The sequence below is a fragment of the Triticum dicoccoides genome, chromosome 4B (genome assembly GCF_002162155.2).
Source record: "Triticum dicoccoides isolate Atlit2015 ecotype Zavitan chromosome 4B, WEW_v2.0, whole genome shotgun sequence".
Lineage (NCBI taxonomy): Eukaryota > Viridiplantae > Streptophyta > Magnoliopsida > Poales > Poaceae > Triticum > Triticum dicoccoides.
The window spans coordinates 648,809,539-648,822,853 of record NC_041387.1 but is presented as its reverse complement, the minus strand read 5'-3'; the positions used below and the strand labels follow the sequence as shown (position 1 = coordinate 648,822,853).

At 43.8% G+C, this 13,315-nt stretch overlaps 1 protein-coding gene across 1 annotated transcript; it reads left to right on the top strand.

Moving 5' to 3' along the window:
* The first annotated feature begins 5,472 nt into the window (after positions 1-5,472).
* Positions 5,473-6,709, top strand: LOC119294168 (flavonol synthase/flavanone 3-hydroxylase-like). Its single transcript, XM_037572412.1, has 2 exons — positions 5,473-6,251; positions 6,331-6,709. Exons 1-2 carry the CDS (start codon positions 5,496-5,498, stop codon positions 6,547-6,549), a joined length of 975 nt encoding a protein of 324 aa, XP_037428309.1. The 5' UTR covers positions 5,473-5,495; the 3' UTR covers positions 6,550-6,709.
* Positions 6,710-13,315: the final 6,606 nt, after the last annotated feature.

Genomic DNA, 13,315 nt, shown 5'->3' with positions numbered 1-13,315 from the left:
TGCATCATGTCGATTGAAGAGCGGACCTCTAGGTCTTTCCAGTAGGGTAGGTCCCAAAATATAGATTTCTTCTTCCACATGGGTGCGTGTCCCCCAGCGTCATTCGGAACAGCTAGTGCGTCGGGACCCTTTCCAAAGTATACGTGTAAATCATTAACCATAGCAAGTACGTGATCACTGGTACGCATGGCGGGCTTCTTCCGGTGATCTGCCTCGCCTTTGAAATGCTTGCCTTTCTTTCGACATTGATGGTTGGTCGGAAGAAATTGACGATGGCCCAGGTACACATTCTTCCTGAAGCTTCCTAGGTATATACTATCGGTGTCAAGTAAATAGTGCGTGCATGCGTGGTATCCCTTGTTTGTCTGTCCTGAAAGGTCACTGAGAGCGGGCCAATCGTTGATGGTCACGAACAGCAACGCCTTTAGGTCAAATTCCTCCTGTTTGTGCTCATCCCACGTATGTACACTGTTTCCATTCCACAGCTGTAAAAGTTCTTCAACTAATGGCCTTAGGTACACATCAATGTCGTTGCCGGGTTGCTTAGGGCCTTGGATGAGAACTGGCATCATAATGAACTTCCACTTCATGCACATCCAAGGAGGAAGGTTATACATACATAGAGTCACGGGCCAGGTGCTGTGATTGCTGCTCTGCTCCCCGAAAGGATTAATGCCATCCGCGCTTAAAGCAAACCATACGTTCCTTGGGTCACTTGCAAACTCATCCCGGTACTTTCTCTCGATTTTTCTCCACTGCGACCCGTCAGTGAGTGCTCTCAACTTCCGGTCTTTCTTACAGTCTTCACTGTGCCATCGCATCAACTTGGCATGCTCTCCGTTTCTGAATAGACATTTAAACCGTGGTATTATAGGAACATACCACATCACCTTCGCAGGAACCCTCTTCCTGGGGGACTCGCCGGCAACATCACCAGGGTCATCTCATCTGATCTTATACCGTAATGCACCGCATACCGGGCATGCATTCAGATCCTTGTACGCACCGCGGTAGAGGATGCAGTCATTAGGGCATGCATGTATCTTCTGCACCTCCAATCTTAGAGGGCATACGACCTTCTTTGCTGCGTATGTACTGTCGGGTAATTCGTTATCCTTTGGAAGCTTCTTCTTTAATATTTTCAGTAGCTTCTCAAATCCTTTGTCAGGCACAGCATTCTCGGCCTTCCACTGCAGCAATTCCAGTACGGTGCCGAGCTTTGTGTTGCCATCTTCGCAATTGGGGTACAACCCTTTTTTGTGATCCTCTAACATGCGATCGAACTTCAGCTTCTCCTTTTGACTTTCGCATTGCGTCCTTGCATCGACAATGACCCGGCGGAGATCATCATCATCGGGCACATCGTTTGGTTCCTCTTGATCTTCAGTAGCTTCGCCCGTTGCAGCATCACCGTGCACATCATCTGGTACCTCTTGATGTTCAGTAGCATCACCGTATTCATGGGGCACATAGTTGTCATCATACTCTTCTTCTTCGCCATCTTTCATCATAACCCATATTTCTCCATGCCTCATCCAAACATTATAGTGTGGCATAAAACCCTTATAAAGCAGGTGTGTGTGAAGGATTTTTCGGTCAAAGTAAGACTTCGTATTCCCACATATAGGGCATGGACAACACATAAAACCATTCTGCTTGTTTGCCTTAGCCACTTCGAGAAAATCATGCACGCCCTTAATGTACTCGGAGGTGTGTCTTTCACCGTACATCCATTGTCGGTTCATCTGCGTGCATTATATATAATTAAGTGTGTCAAAAATCATTACATAACATCATGAATAGATAATTAAGTGACCAAATTAATAGAAGTTCATCATCACATTAAAACCAAAGTACATACATAGTTCTCATCTAACAACATAAAGCTCTGCAGAGCATCTAAATTAATTAAACCATACATTGAAACTATGTAAAACATTTCAATGCGAAAACAAATGCGATCATAATCGCAACCAATGTAACAACTGATCCAACAGCATGATGATACCAAGCCTCGGTATGAATGGCATATTTTCTAATCTTTCTAATCTTCAAGCGCATTGCATCCATCTTGATCTTGTGATCATCGACGACATCCGCAACATGCAACTCCAATATCATCTTCTCCTCCTCAATTTTTCTTATATTTTGCTTCAAGAAATTGTTTTCTTCTTCAACTAAATTTAACCTCTCGACAATAGTGTCAGTTGGAATTTCTGGTTCAACAACCTCCTACATAAATAAAATCTATGTCACGTTGGTCGGCATAATTGTCATAAATAATAAATGAACCAATAGTTATGAAAAGATAATATATACCACATCCGAATCATAGATAGGACGAGGGCCGACGGGGGCGGATACCAAAACCATCGCACTATATAAGATGCAATAATAAAAGTAAGAAAATTATACAAGTATCTATATAAACATACAAGTAAGAATGTTTTTCCTTTCAGAAAGAAGATAAGAACAAGAGGCTCACCACGGTGGTGCCGGTGACGAGATCAGCGCGAGCGATCGACGGCGGTGAAGATGGGAACGGGACGTGATGGACCGCTAAACCTAGACAAATATTGAGGAAAATGGAGCTTGGAGAGGAGAAAGCTTAAGTAGTGTGGCTCGGGCATTCCATCAAACACCTCGTGTGCATAGGAGGTGAGCTAGAGCACCACAAAGCTCTCCCCTCGCCGGCCAGGAAAACAGAGCAGTGGGAGTGCTCTGCTCGCGGGCGAGGGGTATATATAGGCAACTCATTGGTCCTGGTTCGTGGCACGAACAGGGACTAAAGGGCAGCCTTTGGTCCCGGTTCAAGCCACCAACTGGGACCAATGGTGGTGGGCCAGGAGCGAGGCCCATTGATCCCGGTTCGTCCCATCAACCGGGACCAAAAGGTCCAGACGAACCGGGACCAATGGACCACGTGGCCCGGCCGGTCCCCGGGGCTCACGAACCGGGTCCAATGCCCCCATGGGTCCCGGTTCTGGACTGAACCGGGACTAATGGGCTGACCTGGCCTTGACCATTGCCCCTTTTTCTACTAGTGTAACCCACAACCAGTTTTCTTCATATGCGACATGGTACAAACAATATGAGAATTCAGCCAGTCCCAGTTATTTCAGAGACAAACTAATATTAGCATTGGCCTATATATTATCACGGCATTCAACCAACTCCATTTACAGTTTATTTTAGCCATTTTATTCCTTTGGACCTCAAAATACTAACTCACATCTTCCCTACATGGCATAATTTTTTTAGCGCTATCATATCATGTAACTGATCTCTCGTTACTATCGGAACCTTGATAAAACTCCTTAAAATGAAGCTAAAGCTATGTACAGCCAAAATATGTGTATGTTCTGTTGTTGTTAAACCTATTGCAGGTCAGACTACCTCACATTGTTTCCAGTATATCAGCGTTTAATCTGTAGAAAGAGATGGTATTTGCGCTGGTTGTGATTTTTTTGATTTTCATTGCTGGAGAGAACCAATTATCTTATTTCGCAAATTTATACCGCCTCTGTATTATTGTCATGATATCCTTCTGAACAATGGCATCTATTTAATTACAACCACAGGCAGTACCAGCGATGGTCAAAATACCTTACATGATGATGTTGGACGTTCTTTTAGAGACTCTGGGCCTTCCACCAGCTGAGTACCGAACCAGAGTATATGATGGCAGCATGGTTTGTGTGACTGTATTGTTCCATACACCCACATCATATGTTGGGAATGATAGGTATCGAATGGTTATTCCCGGGGTACAATCTGTTGATCATTCTATGTCAGAAGACAGTGCTGCTATGGAAGTAATTGGATACATTAAATGCATAGTGAAGACAGAGATAAGAGACTATAATTACAGCACCATGAAGAAACTCGAGGAGGAAAATCGGTCTCTAAAACATGAACTTAATATAGCTAGGTACAACAAGAAGAAAATGAAGACAAAGATCAGGTCCATCTAGAACAAGCTAATGATTGCTACATATGAGAAGAAGCAAAACGCTATGGGCTGGTTGGTCTTAACAAGGTACATGCATGGATTATCTCATCATATATCCAACGTAATGGCGTTGAATATGTCACCTGGGAAAGGACCTGTAGATAAGATTATCAGTGACCCTCAAACGTCAGGTGATCAAGTCAGAAAAGAAGCTAAGAGCCATCAGGATGGGTTTCTAGAACCTGGGCCTTCCAATCTATGTTGTATTCTGCTCCTTTTGCTTGTCGTAGCTGCAGAAGCTAGATGCAATTGTATAATTAGCTCTCTCTTTAAACCAAGACTTGTCAAGCTATGTGTGTAAGAAGTAATGGTACTTATGTTATAAGTATTTATAATGTATGCAATTCATGTTTCTATGGGCACGTGCTCAACATCTGCCGTTTAATACATTTCTATATGAACGATGTAGACACAACCATTCATGTAAATAACTCATTTTCCCCCGGTTATGGAAAAGAGCTGATATTGTGAAGCTAATTTACTAAAAAATATTGATGCAATTAATACATGGTTTTATTTTCCATTTGTTACATACTGTTTGTCCAAAAGTAAAACAATTAATACATGATTTTATATTCAAAGCACACATGAGATCAAGGAGCCTCTGCGCCATTTGGCGCAACGGGTTAACTAGTATGATCGTAGAAGACGAGCGCCCAGAACGCCTATACGATCAAGGGTTTCAGTTTCAGGGTGAGAATGTTGTGCAAAGAGGAATGGCAAAGTTTGAACAGTTTACCCAATTTCATTAAGACATGCGTGATTGGAAAACTCGTGCAACTGCAAAATGATTTGGTTGAGCATATGTGGGCTCATCTGGGCAACCAATAGATTTATCTTTTTTTATTCGTTTACGGAACTATGTGAGACATTTTTATTTTATTCGGCTTGTAATAATTATGCTATTTTATTCGGTCCAAACTATGTTTGATTCAAACTATGCAAATTCATATATGGGTTGGCGCGTTGGGCGCGCTGCCGACCCATATCTAAAATAGGGCGGAGGCCGGGCAGGCAGCCGACCCAAATGGACAAAAAGCGGACGAAATTGTCGTCCGTTTGGGTCGCCCCATTGGAGTTGCTCTTAGCACAGTATTTGCACGCCCAATCTAAGTTTTTGCATCACTTCAATGTTCACCACAAGTTAAAGTGGCCGTTTGCACCAAGTTGTAGCACCACCGGTGTAATTGACTCTTTTCCTATGGAGGGAGTACTAGCTAGCTTAGTGTGCAGCTAAAACGTCAAAATCTTACCCCGTGTGAACGTGGAGCACATGGACAGCCTATATAAACTGAAAAAAGACAGATATCCCTGTCTGAACACAGTGCAGCGCGCCACCACTTTCCGCGGGTTAAATCAGTCGGTTGTTCTCAAGCTTTTTCCAATATATAATGATGCACACCAACTAAACCAAAAACGAGTAAAAACATCGTGACGACGAAGCGCGCAGTACAAAGAAATCTTGAACTGGTTGATTCGAGGTATGGCGGGGGTGGTGCAGAGCGTGCAGGCCTTGGCGTCCTCGCTGGGTGCGCTCCCGCCGGAGTTCGTGCGGCCCGAGCACGAGCGGCCGCGCGCCACCACTTTCCGCGGGGCCTCACCGCTGCAGATCCCAGTGGTCGACATGTCCTTGCCGGACGCCGGCTGCCGCATGGTGGAGGCGGCGACGGAGTGGGGGATCTTCCAGGCGGTGAACCACGGCGTGCCGGCGGATGCCGTGGCGGAGCTGCAGCGCGTGGGGCGGGAGTTCTTCGCGCTCCCGCAGGAGGAGAAGCAGCGGTACGCCATGGACCCGGCCTCGGGGAAGACCGAGGGCTACGGCTCCTCCGTCCAGAGGAGCCCCGGCGACAGGAAGATATGGTCCGACAACTTGTTCCACACCATCTCACCGCCGGCCGCGGTGAACCACGGCTTCTGGCCGGAGAAACCCAGGGGGTACCGGGAGGCCAACGAGGTACTGGAGCGCCTCTCGGCGGGGCTGGGCCTGGAGGAAGGCGCCATGGCGGAGGCGTTCGGCGGCGGCGACGACGGCCTGGTGCTCATGCAGAAGGTCAACTTCTACCCGCCGTGCCCGCAGCCGGAGCTCGTGCTCGGCTTCGCGCCGCACACCGACCTGTGCGCGCTTACGGTCCTCGTAACCGACGACGTGCCGGGCCTCCAGGTGTCCAAGGACGGCCGCTGGTACGACGTCGAGCACGTGCCAGGCGCCCTCATCATCAACGTCGGCGACCAGATCGAGGCAAGCTAACACTCCATTTGTTCTTCGCTTTGATCGTACCGTCTCGTCAAGTGAACGTCCTAGAATGTGTTTGTGGCAGATCTTGAGCAATGGGAGGTACAGGTCGGTGTTGCACCGGGTGACGGTGAGCAAGGAGAAGACGCGGATGTCGTGGCCTGTGTTCGTGCACCCGCGGAAAGATTACGTCGTCGGGCCGCACCCGCGCCTGGTCGGCGGTGGGATCCCGGCCAAGTACGACTACAAGGACAAGACGTTCGAGGACTACACGTACTGCAAGATCAACAAGCTACCGCAGTAGTCGATCGTCGTCCATGCACGCATGAGCAAATGTTCGTAGCGATATCAACATTCACCTCTGCATGCAAATCTTCAGTATTCAACAACAATCTTGCTCATACGTGAGAGATCATAATAATATTATCCTCTATGTAAGTTTAGATTTGGGGTATTTTCTCTTCTTTGTTATCTTCACCGTATGGTCGGTGTGAGTCAGTTTCATTATCCTTATCAATCATCACCTCGCACCAACCAGCCAGAAATCCCCTGATGTAGCACCCGCCTTCCCGTCACTCAAATCCGTTCATTACTCTCACACACCCAGCGATATTGATTTGATATCCTAACCAATGGACTGAAAGTGATGAATGGAGGGGGGCATTGTCTCTGTTTTTTCTAGAACAGGCAGATTTGTCTCTCTCTATTCTCGCAAAAAAAAAAGATTTGTCTCTCTCTAGTGAGCATATAGACAGTAGGATTGTCATCACGTGTTTTGGTTGGACATGTCTATTTCACATTCAATTGAAAACGAACTAACCTTCAACAAAAAAAAAACAGCCAATAAAAACATGACACTTGTATGCATTGAAACCGAATTGACATTCGACTGAAAACAAATTCATCATCACTCAAAAACTTCAACCACTCAATTCTCAGGGCTTGAGAGTGAATCATTACAAAAATCGAGGCTAAGATGCAAAAAATCAAAACAGTACATCAAGTCATATACATCCACTATAAAACGGTAAAAATGACAAACTGATAATAATAATTCCGGGAGAACAATAATGAGTAATAAAAATTTCCAAACTAATGTGGAAAGAATTCCAATAGTAATTAAATGTAACAAAATATAAATTGTAACTTTGCACCTCAAAAGCTAAAAACGACAATGGTAATTCTCACATAACAAGAATGGACCTCTTAAAATGTACTCCCTCCGTCCCATAATGTAAGACGTTTTTTGACACTACACTAATATCAAAAAACGTCCATTATGGGAAGGAGGGAGTAGAAATTTAGAATCTACTTAAAAGAAGTCTCGGACATGGAAATAACCCAAAAAAGAAGCAGAAACCAAAAATATTATATGGTTAAAATGAAATTGATATAACACAATGTACAAAAATTCAAAAATTATAATGAAGGCGAAATGATGTAGCCATCACAATGCGTAATCGAACAGAAGGCGAAAAAACTTTAGACAACTAATTTTTGCATGAATCACAATGCGAGATCTAACGATCAGAAAATTGAATGAAAACAAACTGAAACCAGTCAAATGAAAATTAGCAGTGACAAAATGGCACGAACAAATGAAATTCGTTCGATTTGGTAGTTCTCCGTTAACTTCTCTCTTTATCCCTTTGCATATGTTCCTAAATGGGTTTGTGCTCCTCCAAATGTGCAGGTGCAGGCCATTTCTCAAGAACAATAGCTAAGGCCCTTGATAGTACCACTTGGATCTCAAACACTACCTATAATAACAAATTCAAAGGAGAGGTCGAAAAATGATTCAATCTGACTATCGGTTTTCTGGATTGAGTAAAAAGGGATATAGGCTACGGATATAAATGCATGAATATGCGGATCCGGGTCTAGCATGTTTTTTTCAGTTGAATCAACGAATATTTTTCAATGAAGAAGCTAGTCCCACCTAAAATTGAAAAGAAGACCTCTGTTGTGACAGAAGATTCCTCTCCCAAAGCTTCTCGCTCATTGTTTGTGGCATAGCTCTCTATCTCCACTCAAAAGAAGATATCGAATCATGTCCTTCCCAAGGAGAAACTTGGCCTTCACATTTTGTTTATCTCTAGGGATTGTTGGCCTGCAAGTGCATAGGGTTTAGTTGCAGCCTTTTCAAAGTAAGAGTATAGATCCCATGAAGAGGACAAAAATTGAACTTTGTCCCTTATAAATACTTATGGTAATCTACCTGCAAGTTAATTGTAGACGCAAAGCAAAGTGAAGAAGTATGTTGAAATGACTTATGGATTTGGTACGAACAAAAGTAAATAACGCAAAAACATAAAAAGAGAGCAGTGAAACAAATAAAGCATTAAAACTGGCATATGATTAAAGTGTTCTTGATCGTTGGTCACCCGTGCGTGTACCATTTAAAACCCAACAAGGAAGCGTGAAATACACAAGTGCTCCCGATGAAGCACAACTACACAGAAACACACCTATGCTCCATGCAAAAGCACAACACACATGTGCTTTCGACACACGAAAAACAAAAATGACAAGAAAACTGAAAAAGAAAACGAAAGAAAAGAATGCATTCTTTTTTTCTTTTGACATTAGAAAAGAATGTGTCCTAATACAAGAAGTATTCAACGTGTGACACGTGGCGGCGCTGGTATGCACATGGTGAAGTAGAAAACTGTGCGTTGTAACGTGCTACCAGGGGTATTGCGCAAAAAAAACGTGCTGCCAGGGCAACCATAATTAATTTTCTCGCGCGGCGTCATGTTGTTGCGAGAAGCTATGTCTCGCTTCCAGCGCCACCACAAACGCGACACAGTAGGGCTGGCCCAGGTTCCTGGTTTTCCATTTATTTTTATTTTTATTTTCATATTTTCGAAATAAAATATAACACACACACACACACACGTGAATTTTAAAAGTATTAACACGGTATAAAAATATGTTGCGCAATCTTAAAAACTGTTGATAACCTTAAAAAATGTTTGTGGCAATGAGAAAATGTTCAGAGTTTCAAAAAATGTATACAGAATTTTTAAAAAATTTATGAAATGTAACACATTGTTTGGGTAATGTAAAAATTTGTACCACTATAAAATGTACGTGAAACTTTAAAGAAAATATTCGGATATTTCCAAAAAAATCATCAAATTTTAAAAAACTGTTTCTGTAATGTGAAAAAAATGTTCTTGTGGTTTATAAAAATATTTATTTCCATTAGGAACTGTACGTGATATTTTAAGGAATATAAATGTGTTTACAAAAGAAATCCATGATTTTTTAAAAAAAACTTATACAACGGAAGAAAATGTTCATAGTTTAAAAACAATTATTACCATTAAAAATGTACAACGTGTATTTGAAAGAGTGTTCAAACTTGATTTGTTTTGAGAAATTTATACCGTGTATTTAAAAACTGACCAACATGTATCAATAAAATGTTTCACGTGTGCACCACCAATATAGATTGTGTGCTGATAAAAAGTACACATATGTGAAAAAATTAAAAAAATAAGGAAACAAAAAGAAAACAAAAAAAAAGAAAGAAAGAAACAAAAAAAACCAAACTATAACAAAGAAATAACAAAACCCGAAGGGAATCAGTGAAAAACAAAGTATAATGAAGAAAAAAAATAAAAAGCAGTCAAAAAACAAAAGAAACCAAAAGAAGGAGCAGAGCGAATCTACAGCCCACACGAGCGGCAACGAGCGGACCTGCACTATGAATCGGTATGGACCACGTCAAAAGCATGCAACGCGAGGGTTTCATGAAGGACCGCCCTCGCTACAGCCGCAACGTGAAATTTTGGTCCCTTGCCTCCTGTTGCCATCTTGGCGCTGAGAGGTGGGGACCTCGGATCTTTAAGTGTCCTATGTTCTTCATCAACGTCTACTAATCATTGTACTTTTGTGAGAATAAAATTACTCTTGTTCTTTTTGGTGGTTCCATGAAACTAGAGAGCTTGTGTCCTCGCAGATCCGATTGTTTGGATCTGATGAGCTTATATTTGTGTGTCAAGCTTTTCTTATTGATTTAATTCTTTGTGGATATGAAATCTTTCATCGACACCATGGTGAAGGTATTGTGGTTCGACAACATGTATTTCTAGGGATCATCCCCAACCCAAGTACGTTCATCGATGAAGAATTGCCATCTTTTTTTATGGGTGACTCAAGGCACTCCCAAATACCATTATTGACAATGTTCGTGCGGGTGAAAGAGTGATAACATTATTACTGCAGTCAAATTGCAGCCTCTTTATCGAAGTCTTGTGAGTATTTCTTCTGGCAGAGATTGATACCATAAGGTAGCTATTTTCAATAGAGTTCATTGTTATTCTTTGTCATGTGAGTTATTTTGTATTATTTTTTATGGATTTTAGATCTAAATCAGTGTATCTGTAAGTGTTATGAGTATGAATAAAATTGTAAATGTTTTTAGAGAAAAATGATTAGGAATTGCGAGACATAGCTCTCACGACATGTTGTGACGTTGCTAGTATAGAGCAACACCCAAACCACATGGATGGATGGATGGATGGATGTTCTAATTCACGATGACCCCACATGTCACCTGTGTGGTGCCAAACCTGTGGTGAGCTCATGAGGTTGCTGCGGAGTTTGTGAGACAAGCAGAGTGACGGACGAAATAGACCGAATTTGATGTTATTTGGATAAGTAAATTGGCTTAACCAGCAAACATGGTCGTGTGTTGCAAATGGAGGAGAAAAATATCATAAGGCCCTATCCAATAAGTATTCCTCAAGACCCCTCTGGGCCCACACCCTCTATTTCACCACCCTCGCCCCTCTTGTCCACATGGCCACAACATGTTGTTCGAATATAATCAATTCCAAGGCAATAACCTCGGCTATTGCACCTACAACTCTTACTGAACCGTGTCTACGGAAGGGAATGTTTAAACTTAACTTCACAATGCTCATGATTCGTATGGATCAAATGATAGTTGCTAACCCCCTCGGCTATTGCACCTACAACTCTTACTGAACCGTGTCTACGGAAGGGAATGTCTATACTTAACTTCACAATGCTCATGATTCGCATGGATCAAATGATAGTTGTTGATAGTTACAAAGACCATCAATTGGGCTTCCATCCCCCGTGCTGACCATGACCTCACAGCGCTTGGTGATGCTATTACGGAGGATGAAGTCAAGGCTGCGGTCTTCGCCCTTCCTAGTGACAAAGCCCTGGTGCCGGACGGATTCACTGGAAAATTCTTCAAGACCTGCTGGGACATTATCAAGGAAGACATCATGCTTGTGATCAATAACTTCTCCACCCTCCAGGCCCGAAACTTGCACTGGCTCAACTCTGTGAATATTGCTCTCATTCCTAAGAAGGATGGTGCGGAAGAAATCTCGGACTTTAGGCCAATTAGCCTGATCCATACTGTGGTAAAGCTCATTGCCAAGATCCTTGCTTCTAGGCTGGCTCCCCACATGAATGACATCGTATCCATTGCACAGAGTGCGTTCATCAAGAGAAGAAGCATACACGACAATTTCCTATACGTGCGGAATTTGGCCAGAAAATTTTACCGCACAAAGAAGCCCATGCTTCTCTTCAAGCTTGACATCAAGAAGGCTTTTGACTCTGTGAGATGGGATTACCTTTTTGAGATGCTGAGTCATCATGGCTTCCCTACACGTTTCCGCGACTGGGTCTCGGCGCTCCTCTCTTCAGGGTCATCGCGAGTCTTGCTTAATGGTATTGCTGGAGATCCTATCAAGCATGGTCAGGGCCTCAGACATGGTGACCCTTTATCCCCTTTACTCTTCGTGATGGCCATCGACCCGCTACACCATATCCTCAACAAGGCCATGGCTCAGGGGATGCTCCAACCCCTTCCTGGGAGGCACACGGAGATTCGTGCCTCTCTTTATGCCGACGATGCTGCTATTTTTTGTGCCCCTGTTAAGGAGGATGTCCAATTCCTGGCCACCGTGCTTGCTTCCTTCGGCGAATCCACCGGTCTATCCACTAACTGCGCAAAGAGTATTGTTGCCCCCATCAGATGCGGTAGTGTGGACCTCGACGATATTCTTCATTCTTTCCCGGCAGGTCGCTCCAACTTCCCTATTAGTTACCTTGGTCTCCCTCTCGCAATCAAAAGGCTAAAGAGGATTCATCTCCAACTTTTGGAAGACAAGGCAGCCGGCAAATTGGTGCCTTGGAAAGGCAAGCATGTGGCTATCTCGGGTCGCATGACCTTGGTCAAGGCGGTCCTTACTGAAGTGGCCATCTATCATATCACACCATTGGACCTTCCGGTGGAGGTTCTCAAGGCAATTGACAAACTAAGGCGGGCCTATCTTTGGGCTGGAACGGACAAAGTGACAGGTGGAAAATGCAAAGTCAACTGGGAGCTGGTGTGCAAACCGAAAGAGTATGGAGGTCTTGGCATTTTGCACCTTGGAAAGTTCGCAACTGCTCTCCGGCTGAGGTGGTTGTGGCTAGACAGGGACGACCCGCCAAGGGCGTGGTGCGGGCTGGGCACGCCTTGCATGAAACAAGATCATGATCTCTTCGCGGCTGCGACCAAGGTGACGGTTGGGGATGGAAATAAAGCAAAATTTTGGGCCTCTTCTTGGCTGGAGGGCTCAAACCAAAAGATATCGCCCCAAAGATTTTTGAGATATCACGCAAAAAGGGTTGCACTGTTGCTACGACCTTAAGGGATGGGAGCTGGATAACTCAAATTGACACCCAAAGCGGCCTCACACTTGTGCACCTCCAGCAATTCACGGCCCTATGGGAGAAGCTTGCAAGTGTTGTCATCCAGCCGGGCGTCAAGGATACCATTATGTGGAAGCTTGCCAACGATGGAATATACTCTACTAAGACCGCTTATATGGCGCAGTTCTCTGGGCTATCTCACTCAAGCTTACAGGTTTCGGTTTGGAAGGCTTGGGCCCCTCCCAAATGCAAATTCTTCGCCTGGCTTGTCAATCAAAACAGGATTTGGACCGCGGACATACTTCAACGCAGAGGATGGCCAAACTGCGACCGTTGCCCTCTGTGCAAGTAAGTACAAGAATCGGCGGCTCACCTCCTTT

What these genes read in the sequence shown, in the direction of transcription:
- LOC119294168 (XM_037572412.1), top strand. Translation starts at nt 5,496, where the DNA reads ATGGCGGGGGTGGTGCAGAGCGTGCAGGCCTTGGCGTCCTCGCTGGGT. An exon ending in ACGTCGGCGACCAGATCGAG is followed by an intron (nt 6,252 to 6,330) that starts GCAAGCTAACAC and finishes TGTTTGTGGCAG; the next exon opens with ATCTTGAGCAATGGGAGGTA.